This window comes from Capra hircus, chromosome 14 (assembly GCF_001704415.2).
Source record: "Capra hircus breed San Clemente chromosome 14, ASM170441v1, whole genome shotgun sequence".
Classification (NCBI taxonomy): Eukaryota; Metazoa; Chordata; class Mammalia; order Artiodactyla; family Bovidae; genus Capra; species Capra hircus.
The window spans coordinates 91,211,606-91,229,302 of NC_030821.1; the positions used below are offsets into that span (position 1 = coordinate 91,211,606).

Genomic DNA, 17,697 nt, shown 5'->3' on the forward strand with positions numbered 1-17,697 from the left:
CCAACCAGATTCCTCTGGCAAATGAATTAACTGTTTACTCTTAAAATCCACCTTGAGGTTTCTCATTTACCTTCTCAGATTAAAATTAGTTGTACAAGAGTTCTGTAATGGTTATAATGTTCTTATCTATTCATTTTTATCAGAGTAATTAATAAACTTTCAGAAATGTTCCAATACTGATATATAAAATAATGGTGTTCAGTTGTATAATCTAACATATAGTATTTTGAAGTAACCACAAGTTTTAATTATACTGTATTTTGCCTTTTACCTGTCAATTGCATATCTTATTTATTTTAGGTGTGACTTTAGCCTTTCCAGCTTCAGTTCATGATTCTCTGATTTGCAGTAAAACATTTCAAATTCTATATAAAAATGAGGAGGTTGTTTTAAATGATGTCATGATCTTCAAAGTTAAAATGTTGTTGGATGAAAAAAAGGTAAACATTTCTTCATATATATTTAGATAAATATTTTCATAAAGCCTCAAGGCATATTTCTAACTTTCTATAAAATATTCAAAAGGCATCTCATAGTCTGATTTCTCTTCAGATTGAAGAAACCCTTGAGGAAATGAATTTTCTGTTATCCTTGGATCTACACTTCACAGATGGAGATTATTCGTGAGTAGGCTAATCAAACAGTTAAAAGTCTGTAGTCATGTGTGACTGTTATCTGTCCCTATTAAAGTCCCATTTTCTTCTTGGAACCCAGCCTACCCTCTTCTTTATTTTGAAGTTCTCCCGCCCGGGGAGAGTCTCATGGGAATGGTTAGTCCTGCTTTTTTGTGCTCATGCCGATTCCAGGAGCTGCAGGTAGCAAAGCCAGATGAGCTGAAGAAACACGGAACAGCTTCTGAGACTCTTGGACATTGCACTGTTGACACAGCACCACTGCCTTGTGGCCTTTAAACCTGCCTCAGCTCTGTTCCACTGCGTCACTGGCTACTCTTTCTTGGTGGCGTGAGTGATGCCCTCTTCAGGTGGGGCCTTCTTGATCTTCAGAGAGTTACCGAGACTCATGACTCTTAGACCTGACAGCTGTTTCCAGAGTCCATGAGGAAGATTTAGGACTGGCTACCCTGGTTCAGGAATATCCCCTAACAGGGAAACGGCAGCCCACTCCAGCATTCTTGCCTGGGCAATCCCATGGACAGAAGAGCCTTGCGGGCTACAGTCCATGAGTCACACATGACTTAGTGACTAAAACAACCCTAAACTCGTCCACACATCTGCACAAGTAGTCACACATTTTAGGGACAAGCTGTGCTTGTATCCATTTAAAACAAGAAACAGAGATCCATTTTACTATTCTACTTTTGTAGAAATGCTTCTTGAAAATTGTATATGAATTCAGACTGCTTATGGCATAAATGTCTAGGCAGCCACAATACTGAGAGGTCTGATGTGAGATGCCGTCTACCACTGCAGAGGAATAAGAGTCTTTACATGGTAGCTGCTGCTTCTCTGGAATACTTGTTTATTGCAAAAAGTCCTTGAGGGAATTCTTTCTTAAACCAAGTCAGAATTCTATAAGTAGGGTAAGCTGAAATGAGTACATAGTTCATAGCTGTAGGTATGTATTGGTTAAAAATATGTATATATTTGGAAATAATTTTCATGGCATTGTTTCAGTTTTTGTATGTACAAATCTAATGACTAAATATCGATGATAGAGTATATACTAATTACTTGCTTATTTTTGAGCAACATTTAATAACAAAATTTTGTACTATACATACCTTTTGGGATTTATCATAATAGGATTTGACCTACATGATACTGCAGCTTCACTATAAACAGTATTCCCTACTCGAGTAAAATTTTAGGATGAGAGTATTTCCTAAAGTATCAAAAAAAGACTCATTTTGTAGGCACAGTAGTGAGAAACAGTCCATTAACATGGAAATTGAAGTACAGATAGAAAACTGTAAGTAAGATCTGGTTATTTCTTTATTGTTAGATTTCATATTGCTGTCTAATGCAAATGTGATGCTTTAAAAATTGTTCTCATTTTGTTTTTAAAAATGTTAAGTAATGGAATGTTTTGATAGTTTATAAAACGTTGGCCTTCACTAAATTTCTGTACTAACACACAGACGGGTTGCTTTTCATAGGGCAGATGATCTGAACGCCTTGCAGCTAATAAGCAGCCGCACGCTGAAGCTGCACTTCAGCCTCCAGAGAGGCCTCCATCATCACGTTAACGTCATGTTTGATTATTTCCACCTTTCTGTTGTGTCTGTTACAGTCCATGCGTCACTGGTTGCGCTACACCAGCCACTGATAAGGTAAATGTAACCAGCTCCCTGATCCTTATTAATATCAGTTCAGTTCAGTTGCTCAGTCGTGTCCGACTCTTTGCGACCCCATGAATTGCAGCACGCCAGGACTCCCTGTCTATCACCAACTCCCGGAGTTCACTCAGACTCACGTCCATCGAGTCAGTGATGCCATCCAGCCATCTCATCTTCTGTCGTCCCCTTCTCCTCCTGGCCCCAATCCCTCCCAGCATCAGGCTCTTTTCCAGTGAGTCAAATCTTCGCATGAGGTGGCCAAAGTACTGGAGTTTCAGCTTTAGCATCAGTCCTTCCAAAGAAATCCCAGGGCTGATCTCCTTCAGAATGGATTGGTTGGATCTCCTTGCAGTCCAAGGGACTCTCAAGAGTCTTCTCCAACACCAGACCTGATTAATATAGTTTCTTTTATTTTTATAATGAAAGCATATGCTTTGGTGAAGATAACTGAAATAGGAATTTCTAAAGTCACACTTATTTAATACTTTCGTTTTTATACTAAAGTGTTAGTAAAATTTAAGAGCATAGGAAAATTAAATTGATGACTTTTTTATTGCAAAAATATGGAGCAATCTTTGTCAAACTGACCAGAAAAAATAATGCGATCTGGAAGCAACCATATAGCATTGTTTAGTATTGCATTTATGTAATGCTACACTATAATTATTCATTCTCTGGGAAAGTATGTTCATCTTTTCATAGCTTTTTTTTGTCTTTTCTCTGAATGGACTTAGTTGTATCTTCTTAAATCTGTACTATACAATAGTTCTTGTTTTCTAAGTTATTAACCAATTTTATGGATCTTTTTAAACTATTGCATATTAGCCTAAAGGTATATAATATTCTGGATTATAATGAATGCATTGGGATAATTGTTTTTTCTGCTCACTTCCATGGGGAGATGAATTGTCTTTCGTTAATGTGAGGATACAGTTCGAACTCTTTAGTTCTCAAAAAACCATCATCCTTATGGCAGGGGCAACAGAAATGACACTTTTAAATCAGTAACTTATGTGAAAAGATTCCAAATTGACTTGATTTCTGAACTACTTTATAATTGCTGGCATAAATCTTTTTGCAGCAACTGATATTAGGAATGATGCTCAAGGGTTATGATTTTAAACTGACTTATCAGAAAACTAAGTAGGTGATTTTGGGAATTACCCTGAGAATTTATAGAAAACCAAGACACTTTAACAAATTTTCCCCCTAGTAACACCCTGTTGCCTATCTTTGAGCTGTAAAAATTGCGAGCACATCTTCCCCTGTGTTGTCCCGTGATGTCTTTAGAGCATGGGGCCAGGAAGAGTGTTTCTCCTGATGACCTACTTTTGCCTTCCTTATTCTCTAGTAAGATCTGTAACTAGTTATTGTGCAAGTTTTGTCTTTCCTATTAGACCTTTGAGAGCTTCTTCTCAGTTGCTATAACTTTGTAAACAGGAAAATGTTCCTATTATTATACATAATTTTATTATAAACATCTTCAAAACAATTTTAGATGTTGATTAAATAAATTAATATTTAATAGCATGATAACTCAGTAAAACTTCTTTGATAGGAAAGTATATTTTTTGAAATATAGCTTTTGAATAAGTAGTATATTTGGTATGAATTATGTGTTAGGTTTTGAAATTAACTTTTTATCTGTTTATACAATACATTCCTGTAGTCTTCTGAATTTATTTTTATAATTTCAGTAAGAATCCTGAACTATACTATTCCAACCATTCCTTTTTCTTTATAACAAATAAATACATTTATGGCTTAGTTTCTTTTCTGAAAAAATGTAGGAACTGTTTGTTGAGACTCACTCGGGTTATTAGTGCTGCTTTTTAGTCCCTGGTTATATAGAGCTCATCCTGGTAACATCAGTGTGTGCTTCCTCTTGCAACACAGCTGTTTTTGCCACAAGCTAGTAGGGGAAAGAGGCAGCTCGCGTCCTAGAGACCTTTTGCTGGAAGGAGAAGACACTTTTGGCTCAGAATCAGAAGCCAAGAGGATTAGCTGTTGGCTCTGGTTAGTGATGGGAGAGGAGACTGGGATGCCCGTAACAGCTGAGGTTGCTCCTCTTTCCGTTGTTGCCTGGGCTCTGAAGTCCCCTCTCTTGCTGCTGGAGCTGTGCCCTAGAGGGAGCAGTGCCTTTCCTGTGCTTCTTGGCCTGTAAACTAGATGGTTGGGTAGGGAAGGAAAGCAAGGAAAGGGGAAGAAGGCTGTCTGCTGGTGGCATGCGGTAGAGGGTCCTGTTACCAGTAACATTCCTCACTGTGTTTCTGTGAAGACAAGTTTTTCCCTGAAGTTTTGTTATGGCTGGACTTTTTAATCCTCTAAAATAAATGAAAAAAAATTTATAATATTACCTTTTAAACATTATTTTTACATAAAACAATTTCTATGATTAACCCAACTGTAGATATAAATCAATTATTTTAAGTAACTGGGGTTAGGATTTCTTTCTTTGCTTTTTTTGCCTAACTTTTTTCTTATACTTGATTTTTTTTTTAAGTACAGCTTCTTTGACTCAATCTTGAGAAACTCAGTTCTGTCATAGCAGGTGGAATTTACCATTGCCTTGCTACACCCTCTTGGCTAGGATCTAGAGATTTCATTGTTGCAAAGCAAATTGATTTTGCACATAAAGGCTGCCCTCTGCTTTTGGTACATTTGATTCACTTTCCTGCCTTACCCCTTTTGCCAAACTGCCAGACAGTCAAATGCTTTGGCCTTCTTATAATTAGCTAGTACTTAATCTTAGAAAAAAATTTGTCTATGATTTTTAAACATTCAAGCAGAATATGGTTCTTATTCTATAGAAATTGTGATATATTAAATGTAATGTTAGTACTAACAGCAGTGGTTCATACCCTATGTGATTGAGGTAGTGCCTTGAAGCACTTACTTAGGTTATCTTAGAGTTTATAGACTTTTAGTGAAGAGAAAGGAAATAACTTGTTTTTGAAGAAGAGAGAGAACAAGTAGACTCGTGGTTTTCCTTTTTCTGCCTTTAAGTGGGACCTCTTTATTTCTGTAAGCAGCACCTATATTTGACTGTTAACTTTGTGAATTTGGTCACCAGTTCTGACAGGTTAGTATTTCCAAATTAAAGCTGGTCCCTCATTGGTCCCTGAGCTACTCTTGATCCCACCCTGTTTTATCCCTCCCCAGAGCCCAGTAATACAGAAGTAGTCTCAAGCATCTAATCTTGAGTTTTTTTTAATAATAATAATTCAGATTTTAAAGGAAAAATTGTAGAAGTACTTAAAGAATAGAAATCATAATCTTGCAAAGTCCTTGCTTTTTATTCTATTCCTCAAAGACTTTTTTTTGGTAAACATTTAACTTAGCACTCTATAAATAGACTGTTATGACAACAATAATGTGATGCTTGTTCCTCCAGTTTTCCTCGTCCTGTGAAGACGACTTGGTTAAACAGAAATGCACCAGCACAAAACAAAGATTCTGTGATTCCTACTCTTGAAAGTGTGGTCTTTGGTATTAACTACACAAAGCAGTTATCACCGGACGTAAGAACTGATGTGTTTATAAAGCCTCTTTTCTCTTGTTTTGAATGAAATGTGTTTTCACTGTTATCTGTGGATGTAGTAGTTCTTTTATTAATTATTTGAGCTCAACGACTTACAGATCTAATTAAACATGATCTTCACAAGTTGATTGGTTCCAGTGTTTTTTATGAAAACGAACCTGATGCTTTAAGATTTTACAAGATTTTGTGAATTGGGATCTTTGATAGGCATTGCTTTTTTTAACTTGTTCCTGTCACCTCCTGCTCTCTTAATGGAGCTGGTAGGATCATTCCAGAGGAGCCTGTGAGGAACCCCTGCCAGAGTTGAGACCTAACTTGCAGCAGTATAAGTATAGCTGTACTCCCCTAAAGGAAGAGAGGGTTCATACTATAAGAACAGAGTGTCCCTCAGTTGAAATGCAATCTGAATGTCAAATTTTCAAAAATCATCATTTGATCTGCTTGTTTTTAAAGTCCAATGAAACTAAGATTTTTCAAATCACATTTCCTGTGTTTAAATTGCCTGTATGAATGAGAGCAACTTCCTAAGATGCTGCTAGACTTCTTACATGTTTTAGAATAACTGTGATTAGTAAATCCTTTATTTTTCTAGGGTTCAGTGTGCTATTTTTAGACCCTGGTTACTAACATTGTGTCCCAAATCGGCTCTTTGTTCAGGGCTGCAGCTTTGTCATCGCAGATTCCTTCCTGCGGCACGCCTACCGTTTCCACTACACCCTCTGCGCTGCCCTGCTGCTGGCCTTCAAGGGGCTGCACAGCTACTTCATTACGGTAACCGAAGAGCTCCCCTCTTGTCAGAAACTAGAACTGGGTATGTTGAAAGTAGCCAGGACCTCTTCATTCTCATCCTGCTGTTATCAGCTTGGCCATAGTTTCTGTACTTAGTTCAGTATAGCTAGTTTGCTTTCTGTGCTTCACCTTTACTTCTCTCTCAACTCCATCTTTTTCAGGCTTTGATAATTACTTACTGAAATTTTAAACAATTTTATGATATTGAGAAATAATTTCTTGGTGCTAAGTTTGTGATGAGTCTTTTGATAGATTTTTTTAACAGTATGTCTTCTTAGAATATAACCAGAAAAATGTACTAGAAAGCAAATTTAATTATCCATAGAATTATTACATAGGAAGATAAATTAGGGAAGATAAATTCAATAGATTAGGTAATATAAATTAAATCCATACTTCCAAATAGTTAATAGTCTAAGCAGATTATATGTACTTGGAACCTTTTGTAAAATATATTGATTTTAGGTGATCTCAGATCTTCTTTCTTCTATTTCACTTCAGCAAATAATAACATTACTCAGTTTTAACATTTTGAAAATAATTTAAATAATTTCTAAAGATCAGTCTTCAGTTTTAGTCCATCAGTATATACCTGTATGTTGTAACACATAATAAAAAATCATTTGCATTGATTTTGTATACCACTTATAGTTTGCAAAATACACATATCATTTCACACAAGATTATTGATTTATGAAAATGTTTTTATTCAGACATTCTATGAAAGTTTTATAAGCTTTTATTTTCAAATATGAGCTAATAGCTCATCAATAGCACATTTTAATTATTTCTTTGGAATAAATTATTTTCATCATACTTGAATGAATGAGAAATTGCTTTTTAAATTTTACTGAAGTTGATCACTGTTCTTATTTCTTTGTTTCTCAAGGATCTTAGTCTTTTAACAATATTGATGCACTATCAAAATAGTCACTGTTACTGAAAATAATTCTTGTCTTTGAGACTAGCCCACTTTTATAATTGCCTACTTTGAGCTACAAAAGAATTATAAGAAAGTGAAATGATCTGTACCTCACTTAAATTCAGCTGTGAGAACAGGCTGGCTATTGTACCCCTACTTATCAGCAGTGGCTCCAGTGGGTTTGATAATTCCATTATTCAAATATTCCATTAAACAGATTTTACTCAGTTGACTATTTGGAGTGCTTCATTCAAGGGTCTCAGTGTAGCCCCTTTACAAGCAGTAGGAAAACGTTTGTTCTTTTTTGCTCATGTGTTCTTCCTCAAGACAAAAACAGTAGCACAGAAACATTTTGGTTACTCTTCTCTAAAATATTCTTTTTCCTTGCTGTTTTATATACTTAGCATCCATTTGCTTTCCTTAGGAAAGTTCTTTAAGAGACTACTGCCTCAAATGTGAACTTTTAAAAATGTTGTTTTTTGAAAATGAAAGAATTGTTTATAGAATAGAACTAATTTAGGCTATTACTTGTTCTCAATTAATGGGTAAATTATACCCCATTTATTTTTAAATTTTGTCCTTTGGAGCTCAAACACATTTTCTTAAGAGAACTGTGTGATGAATTTTGGTTAATTTAGGTTTAATGGTCAGACCACAAAACTGTCAAACCATAATATTATTAAAGGACAATACCATATTCCTGAAAAGTAGTGGTTAACACAGAAGCCACGTATAATGGCATTTCTGAGGAGAATCTGTTAACAGTTTAGGTGTTGAATGTTGTAGAACTCACAGAGGCACCATCATGTAGCGCTTAGGACTGCATGTTTGCACCACTGTTGTCCCCTACTACTGGTGAGTAACTGGGGCTGAGTATCCAAACTGACTTCTCCTCTAAGGGCAGGAGGATTGATGGGATCCAGATGTGCAGAGTGTGTCAGAAAGAAAGATGAGGGCATGCAGAAAGCAGAGGGTGTTAATGGAGGAATTCCCTCGGGCTGAGCAGGGTGCTGAGGAAAGAGCAGGTCTCTGTCTCTGGAGAGCTTTGACCTCCCCATTCCCTTAATGAGGAGTCAGTCCAGCGTTGAGAGAGGCCAGAGAAGCAGCCCAGCCAAGGGGCATTCCTTGTGGTTTCAGTACAGAGCGCCCTAAGGGAAGTGGGCCTGTCCATGCCTGTGTAATTGTCAAATAGTTTTAACGTGTAATATTTTCAAGTGAAAAACACTTATACCACATTTTAACTAAGAAAAAAAATATTTTTCTTCAGAAGGAAATAGTGTTTAAACAGGCATCTCTTGTCAAAGACTAAGATTTATTTCAAAGCATAGATAGTATTAGCACTTTATCACTAACTTAGCTAACGTCAGTTTGATAATTCATTTGTTTATATGCTTTTTAACTTTCTCTCAGATAAAGATGGATTTTATGACACATGTATTATTTTGAGCTTATGAATATAATATAGAAAATATCATAATTTTAAAAAGCCCTTATATTTAATTTCAGGAGTAAATATCAATTTTATTCCAAATTATTTGCTTAAAATATTTCACCAGAAAACAAAATTCTAAAGCAAACCCCGACTTAAATTTTAGATAAGTAGATAATAGTGATAGATTAAAATTATTAGTACCTTACACATAGTATTTACTCAAAATATATTTGTTGAATAGATAAGTGAATGAAATAGCACAGGGAAGATTTTGTTGACAATTGAAAGGTACATAGGCATCAGCATATACTTTATAGTAGTTTCCTAGGGATTTTTAAAAATCAAAATTCATCTTCAATAAATATTTATTAGTAACACTTCAGGTTATCCTTAAACTTTTCATTATTATTTATATTTTCTTTTCTATTTGTTGTGAATTTTAGTTTATTCTTAAATGTGTCTTCCAGGAAAAAAATCTAAAATTTTTGTTAACTATTCAGAATAAAACTATTGCACTTTCCAAACTGTTAAAATTGTTTATTTTTATCCTAGCAAAACTAAATTTGTTAGGTACCAGATATTTCTGTAAAACACTGTTCACTAAATATTAGTATATCCACCAGTTTTATTAAGTTTATAAAAAGTAATTCTTGGTTAGAGGGTGTATTCTGGTTCCTTCTCCTATTTAGCACTTTTCTCGGGTTTTCAAATAAGTCTAAAGTCAATATTTTAAGTAAGTCTGTATTTCAAATAAGTCTAATAAAGTCTTCAAATTCTGCCATGCTATGAAGAGTTTATCTAAACTCCATTCCCTTTTTAAAAATAATGCCTTGAATTCCATTTTGCTTGTGTCTTTTTCTTTTCTCGTAGATGAATGATGTACATTTTTTTAATGACATTCAGTTAAAATACTGGTTTGGTAAAGAACTGTTTTTGAAAATGAGCATTATGAATTCTGAAATCTAGGCTTTAGCAAGTTATGAAACCTTTTTGGCCCCAGTCTCTACACTTGTAAAAGCAGAGGATTGACCTTGCTGATCTCTGACACCTCTGCCAACTCTTAAAATTCTGAGTTTAGATAGTAAAACATAAAAATAATACTGGATTATGAAATGTTGAGTGGCACATGCACTTAGGAAAAAGAACAAAGTAACATAAACATGAATGTACATCATTTGTAATTCTAATAAGCTAATCAACTAACTGAAAGATTCTGCTTTGGTGTTCTAATCCAATTGCACTAGTGAATCAATACTAAATCTATTAATCACAAAGTGGAAAATTCTAGTAAATTTTGTTGTAAAAGGAGTATAGTAACTAGTGCTGTGTGCAATCCTTATAACTAGCCAAAGCCAACATGCAGGTCCTTTATGAGCGCCTTCTCAGAAGAAAACAGCCAGCAACCCAGAAAGACACCTGTCTAGGTACGTTCACAAATAGGTTAAGTAAATAATCCCTTTTAATCAATAAGAAACTTTGCTTTAATTTAGTATCAAATTTCATAAATATGTATTTTTTAATATTGTATATTCCTGCCACCCTTACTTAAGAACTTACTTTAAGAATCAACCTGATTTGTAGTTGAGCTTTGGTTAATTCTTAGTTTTTAATGTTCAGGATTTTGGAACATTTAAAATTGGAAATGTTAAATGCAAAGATTTCTTTGTTTTTTTCCCATATTCATTTTAGAGTTCCTGCAAAGAGCACTTTTTAGAAACTATGTTCATTGCCAGAATTTGTTAGTTTAATGGTAATGACTTAAATTTGTTCAAAGTCAATTTGTCTTTGGGTAGGGCTAAAGGTAATAAAATGTGGTTTGAAAACTGAAGCTAATTTCATGTATTATAGAATAAACAGAGAAACATCTTTAATATCTGGTTTTGTTTTTTGAGTCAGTTTGCATTTATTTTTTTATTCTAAATTTAAAAAGCAAAATATAGGAATATCAAATCACTGCTACCCAGATATATTACATATTTGAAAAGAGATATTCTGATTTCATTATTTCATTGGTATATTTCTCTATATGTTTTAGACTTTTGTTCTTGAATAACAATAGTACTTAGTTTATTATCTTTCCCTAAGTATATTAAAAGTTTTTAGTTTGAGTAGACCATCACAATTAACATTTTTTAAAAGTTATGAAAAGCTATAGAAATAAAAAATAAAATTAAATCACAGCATTTGTCTCTCAGTTTTCAAAAGTATGGACAAAAGGAAATTAAGAAGCCAAAATCTTTCTCCACATTTCTCAGATGAAAATTAGCTCAGAAATATTTCCATTGAGTCAGTTTTCACTAAAATTGTTAAGCTAGAAACTTACCAGGAAGGAATAAAGAAAAGTTGAAGATTTATTTATGATCATTATCTTGGAACATAATTTAATCCTCTCGTTAAGTAACTTAAGTATAAAGTTAAAGAACTCATGGTATGAAATTATGGTCATTTATGACATATTTTAGTGTTCTCTTTAGCAAAAAATTGTACTACTCATTTCCTGTTGCATTGCCAGCCTATCAGTTTACATGTGAGCATTCTAAATGATTTTTTTAAATGCTGCTCATTTAATAAGGTCTCTATAAAGAAGGGCCCAGTTTTTGGTTGGATAGGAAAAAACTTGATTCAAAACTAAAACATAATGAACTTAGTTAAATAATTCTTCTAAAAATATGTGTATATCTTTTATCCTTCATTCCTGACATTGTATTAGGATATTTATTGAATGAATGAATAGATGAGTGGGTAAATAAATTTAGAAAATAAATTTAAGATACATTTACCCTTTGACCTCTAGCAGTTGCACTTTTGTTCATAGAAAGGAGTACTAGTTTTTTGTAGCATAGAAAGGATTACTACTTTGTAATGGTATTTGTACATGCATGTTCATCACAGTGTTCTTAGTGACAAAACACTGAAAACACAGATAAATGTCCATCATTTAGAATAGAGTGTGAATAAAATTATGAGGTCCTTACACCAAGGAATATTATATAGCCATTTTTTAAAAAGTGCTTTAGAGCTGCATATCAGATTTGCATGAAATACTACTGAGAGATATCATGCAGAAAGTTTGTAAAATACAGCCCATTTTTATAAAACAGTAACTCCAGATCTCATATATGTGTATATTTGAAAATATGGAAGGATGTGTTCTAGGTTGCCATCTTGGATTAGCAAGAGGAGCCAAGTTTAAGAAGTTTGTAGGGAGTTCCCTGGTGGCCTACTGGCTAAGATTCTGGGCTTTCACTGTCATGGCCTGAGTTCAAAACCTGGTGGAAAAACTGAGATCCCACAAGCTACATGACATGGCAAAAAAAAAAAAAAAAAGCTAGAAATTAATAACCTTTGTTATTCTAGAAATTTATGTAAATCTCTAGAAAATTATATAAATAGGTATATAGGCATTAAAAAAAATTAAACTCAGTTAAAATCCTAAATTATTTTTAAGTCATTTCAACCCAAAGATTTTGAAGTTAAGTTTTACATTTAAGCATCCCTTAAGGTGTTTGCATTGAAGTAGCTCTCAAGAATCATAATGCATAGACCAGTTTCTGCATTTAAGCTCTGGTATGTAAAGATGACGAAAGTGTATCAAACTCTACAAAGTTTATGCTCATTTTTAAAAAATTAATAGGATATGTAACCTACTGAGATCAATTTTGCTGATTTTCTTCTATCTCAGGAAAACATCATGAGTGATATGAAAATAGATGTTGGCATATGAAAGTTACGATTTTAACACGGTCTGTCGCAGATTTTTTTTTTAACATAACATTAGAAGCCACTGATTTATCTGATAGTGAAATGATTTGTGAAATTGAAGCAAATTTCTTTAGTTATCAGTGGTTATTTATATATATTTTGTGAATTATATAACATTTGTGTCCTACTGGTTTTAGTTATCAGTGGAGTATTTATTGTTCAGATCATAGTTTGGTTTTGTTCTCAGCAGTGTAACTGCTTATTTTATCAAATTTAAATGTTTGCCATTCTTTTATCAAGAAGTAAATATTTAGTATACCTTATGAGATAAGTGAGCTGAGGAATGAATTCAAAGATACCACAAAAATGTTTTCTTGTCTTTGAGTGAGAATGATCAATTAAAGTCACTCTAGCAGCAAGATTACGGAATTTTGTGTGTTGGTAACTATGCTGTTAGAGTTGTCCCAGGAAAACTCATTTTAGTTTGATTTCAGATAAACGTAAGTGTATCTAAACGTGATATTTTAGGCGTTAGCAAAATCTTTTCCCTGCAAAAAATAACTGATTCTATTCCGTTGGTTTCTGTATTCCTTTGTAAATATTACCATTTTAATTGTAAGTTAATCTGCATCCCCTCTGTGTAAATGGTTATAGCATACATTAAATATAAGTCAAGATTATATAGAAAAAAATGGCCTTGGTTTTAGACTGCCTTATAGGAAACTAAATTTATTGAACTAAGATATAAACTTACATTTTTGTTGAAAAGAATTTTGTCATTCATTTTCATTCAGTAGCTTATATTCCAGGTATGTTTTTATTATTTTGACTTGAACTTTTTAGAAATAGCTTTTGTAAAAGGTAAAGTATGTGCATATGTAATACAAAATACTAAGATTACTAGACTTTTTAATATGTGAAATACAGTAAAACTTTAGTTATATGTTTTATCTTTTCCATGATGCAGTTGTGCTGGTTACTTGAGGCCTGTAGTCAGTACTTCTTGACAGTGTTTGACTCTTAATTTAATACAGGCATACTTCACTTTATTGCGCTTCAGGATACTGTGGTTTTACAAATTGAAGATACATGGCAACCTTGTCCCACGCAAGTCTGTTGGCACCATTTTGTGTCTCTGTGTCACATTTTGGTAGTTCTCCCAATATTTCAAGCTTTTTCATTATTATCCTTATATTATGATGATCTATGATCAGTGATTTTTTTTTTTTTTATGTAACTATTACCAAAAAAAATTACAACTCATTGAAGGCTCAGGTGATGGTTGGCACTTTTTTTTTTTATCAATACAGTATTTTTTAATGAAAGTATATACATTGTTTTTTTAGACATAATGCTGTTGTATACTTAATATACTACAGTATAGTGTAAACATAACTTTTATATGCACTGAAAAACCAAAAAATTCATGTTGCTGGCTTTATTGCAGTGTTTGCCCAATTGTAGTGTTCTGGACCTGAACCACAGTATTTTTGAGGTATGCCTGTAATCTGAACATATAATTTAATAATCATCACATTACTGTTTAATGTATTTATGGAAATATATTACATTGAAATTCAATTCATCTAATATAGTCCAGATATTTTGTAACCTCCTAGATTTTTAAAAGTAATTTACTTATAAAATTTCAAAAATAATTTTCGGATATATAACATTGAAATACTTACTTTAATTACTGTTTACTCCTTTCAGAGGAAATGGATGTAGAAGCTCGACTTACTGAATTATGTGAAGAAGTTAAGGTATTTGGATTTTTTAAATTCACATTACCAAATTATTTGAATGGATTCTGTTTCCTTTTTAAATACTTTATTGAAAATAAATTATTTTTCCTTTCTCAAATGCAAAGGTAAAATTGTTGATTCTAGGTAGAAACACAGCTTGGTTGATCAAAAAACATTTGACTTGAGTGTGAAGTTAAATTATCTTTTTCCTAATCATTATTGATTAGAATCTTTTTTTTAAAAATTTTCTTTTATTTTTAATTGGAGGATAATTGCTTTGCAATATTGTGATGGTTTCTGCCATACATCAGCATAAATCAGCCATGGGTATACATGTGTCCCCTCCTCTTGAACCTTCCTCCCACCTTCCTCTCCACCCCACCTGTCTTGTTGTCACAGAGCACAGGCTTTGGGTTCCCTGCTGCTGCTGCTGCTAAGTCACTTCAGTCATGTCCGACTCTGTGCGACCCCATGGACGGCAGCCCACCAGGCTCCCTAGTCCCTGGGATTCTCCAGGCAAGAACAATGGAGTGGGTTGCCACTTCCTTCTCCATTGTAGGAAAGTGAAAAGTGAAAGTGAAGTCACTCAGTCGTGTCCGATTCTTAGCGACCCCATGGACTGCAGCCCACCAGGCTCCTCCATCCATGGGATTCTCCAGGCAAGAGTACTGGAGTGGGGTGCCACTGCCTTCTCCGAGTCATACAGCAAATTCCCACTGGCTGTCTGTTTAACATATGGCAATGTATATGTTTCAGTGCTACTCTCACAAATCACCGCGCCCTCTCCTTCCCTCGCTGTGTCCAAAAGTGTGTCCTTTATGTCTGCTTCTCCCTTATTGCCCTGCAAATAGAGTCATCAGCACTATCTTTTTATTTTTTTAATTTTTATTTTTACTTTATTTTACTTTACAATACCGTATTGGTTTTGCCATGCATTGACATGAATCCACCATGGGTGTACATGCGTTCCCAAACATGAACCCCCCTCCCACCTCCCTCCCCATAACATCTCTCTGGATCATCACTGTGCACCAGCCCCAAGCATGCTGTATCCTGCGTCGGACATAGACTGGCGATTCGATTCTTACATGATAGTATCCATGTTACAATGCCATTCTCCCAAATCATCCCACCCTCTCCCTCTCCCTCTGAGTCCAAAAGTCCATTATACACATCTGTGTCTCTTTTGCTGTCTTGCATACAGGGTCCTCATTGCCCTCTTTCTAAATTCCATATATATGTGTTAGTATACTGTATTGGTGTTTTTCTTTCTGGCTTACTTCACTCTATATAATTGGCTCCAGTTTCATCCATCTCATCAGAACTGATTCAAATGTATTCTTTTTAATGGCTGAGTAATACTCCATTGTGTATATGTACCACAGCTTTCTTATCCATTCATCTGCTGATGGACATCTAGGTTGTTTCCATGTCCTGGCTATTATAAACAGTGCTGCGATGAACATTGGGGTACATGTGTCTCTTTCAATTCTGGTTTCCTCGGTGTGTATGCCCAGCAGTGGGAATGCTGGGTCATAAGGCAGTTCTATTTGCAATTTTTTAAGGAATCTCCACACTTCTCCAAAGTGGCTGTACTAGTTTGCATTCCCACCAACAGTGTAGGAGGGTTCCCTTTTCTCCACACCCTCGCCAGCATTTATTGCTTGCAGATTTTTGGATCGCAGACATTCTGACTGGTGTGAAGTGGTACCTCATTGTGGTTTTGATTTGCATTTCTCTAATAATGAGTGATGTTGAGCATCTTTTCATGTGTTTGTTAGCCATCCATATGTCTTCTTTGGAGAAATGTCTATTTAGTTCTTTGGCCCATTTTTTGATTGGGTCATTTATTTTTCTGGAATTGAGCTGCATAAGTTGCTTGTATATTTTTGAGATTAGTTTGTCAGTTGCTTCATTTGCCATTATTTTCTCCCATTCAGAAGGCTGTCTTTTCACCTTGCTTATATTTTCCTTTGTGCAGAAGCTTTTAATTTTAATTAGATCCCATTTGTTTATTTTTGCTTTTATTTCCAGTATTCTGGGAGGTGGATCATAGAGGATCCTGCTGTGATTTATGTCTGAGAGTGTTTTGCCTATATTCTCCTCTAGGGATTTTATAGTTTCTGGTCTTATATTTAGATCTTTAATCCATTTTGAGTTTATTTTTGTGTGCTGTGTTAGAAAGTTATCTAGTTTCATTCTTTTACAAGTGGTTGACCAGTTTTCCCAGCACCACTTGTTAAAGAGATTGTCTTTACTCCATTGTATATTCTTGCCTCCTTTGTCAAAGATAAGGTATCCATAGGTGTGTGGATTTATCTCTGGACTTTCTATTTTGTTCCATTGACCTATATTTCTGTCTTTGTGCCAGTACCATACTGCCTTGATGACTGTGGCTTTGTAGTAGAGCCTGAAGTCAGGCAAGTTGATTCCTCTAGTTCCATTCTTCTTTCTCAAGATTGCTTTGGCTATTCGAGGTTTTTTGTATTTCCATACAAATCTTGAAATTATTTGTTCTAGTTCTGTGAAAAATATGGCTGGTAGCTTGATAGGGATTGCATTGAATTTGTAAATTGCTTTGGGTAGTATACTCATTTTCACTATATTGATTCTTCAGATCCATGAACATGGTATATTTCTCCATCTATTAGTGTCCTCTTTGATTTCTTTCATCAGTGTTTTATAGTTTTCTCTATATAGGTCTTTAGTTTCTTTAGGTAGATGTATTCCTAAGTATTTTATTCTTTTCGTTGCAATGGTGAATGGAATTGTTTCCTTAATTTCTTTTTCTACTTTCTCATTATTAGTGTATAGGAATGCAAGGGATTTCTATGTGTTGATTTTATATCCTGCAACTTTACTATATTCATTGATTAGCTCTAGTAATTTTCTGGTGGTGTCTTTAGGGTTTTCCATGTAGAGGATCATGTCATCTGCAAACAGTGAAAGTTTTACTTCTTCTTTTCCAATTTGGATTCCTTTTATTTCTTTTTCTGCTCTGATTGCTGTGGCCAAAACTTCCAGAACTATGTTGAATAGTAGCGGTGACAGTGGGCACCCTTGTCTTGTTCCTGACTTTAGGGGAAATGCTTTCAATTTTTCACCATTGAGGATAATGTTTGCTGTGGGTCTGTCATATATAGCTTTTATTATGTTGAGGTATGTTCCTTCTATTCCTGCTTTCTGGAGAGTTTTTATCATAAATGGATGTTGAATTTTGTCAAAGGCCTTCTCTGCATCTATTGAGATAATCATATGGCTTTTATTTTT

At 34.4% G+C, this 17,697-nt stretch overlaps 1 protein-coding gene across 4 annotated transcripts in view; it reads left to right on the plus strand.

Annotated features, from left to right (window-relative positions):
- Nucleotides 1–17,697, plus strand: part of FAM135A (family with sequence similarity 135 member A) — a 152,792-nt gene that overhangs the window by 75,946 nt on the left and 59,149 nt on the right. For all 4 annotated transcript variants that reach the window (XM_018058818.1, XM_018058817.1, XM_018058816.1 and 1 more), the window contains 7 exons: nucleotides 301–440; nucleotides 553–623; nucleotides 2,117–2,290; nucleotides 5,691–5,817; nucleotides 6,495–6,648; nucleotides 10,327–10,404; nucleotides 14,396–14,445. In XM_018058818.1, coding sequence (XP_017914307.1) covers nucleotides 301–440; nucleotides 553–623; nucleotides 2,117–2,290; nucleotides 5,691–5,817; nucleotides 6,495–6,648; nucleotides 10,327–10,404; nucleotides 14,396–14,445 — 794 coding nt within the window. The remainder of the gene's footprint in view (nucleotides 1–300; nucleotides 441–552; nucleotides 624–2,116; nucleotides 2,291–5,690; nucleotides 5,818–6,494; nucleotides 6,649–10,326; nucleotides 10,405–14,395; nucleotides 14,446–17,697) is intronic.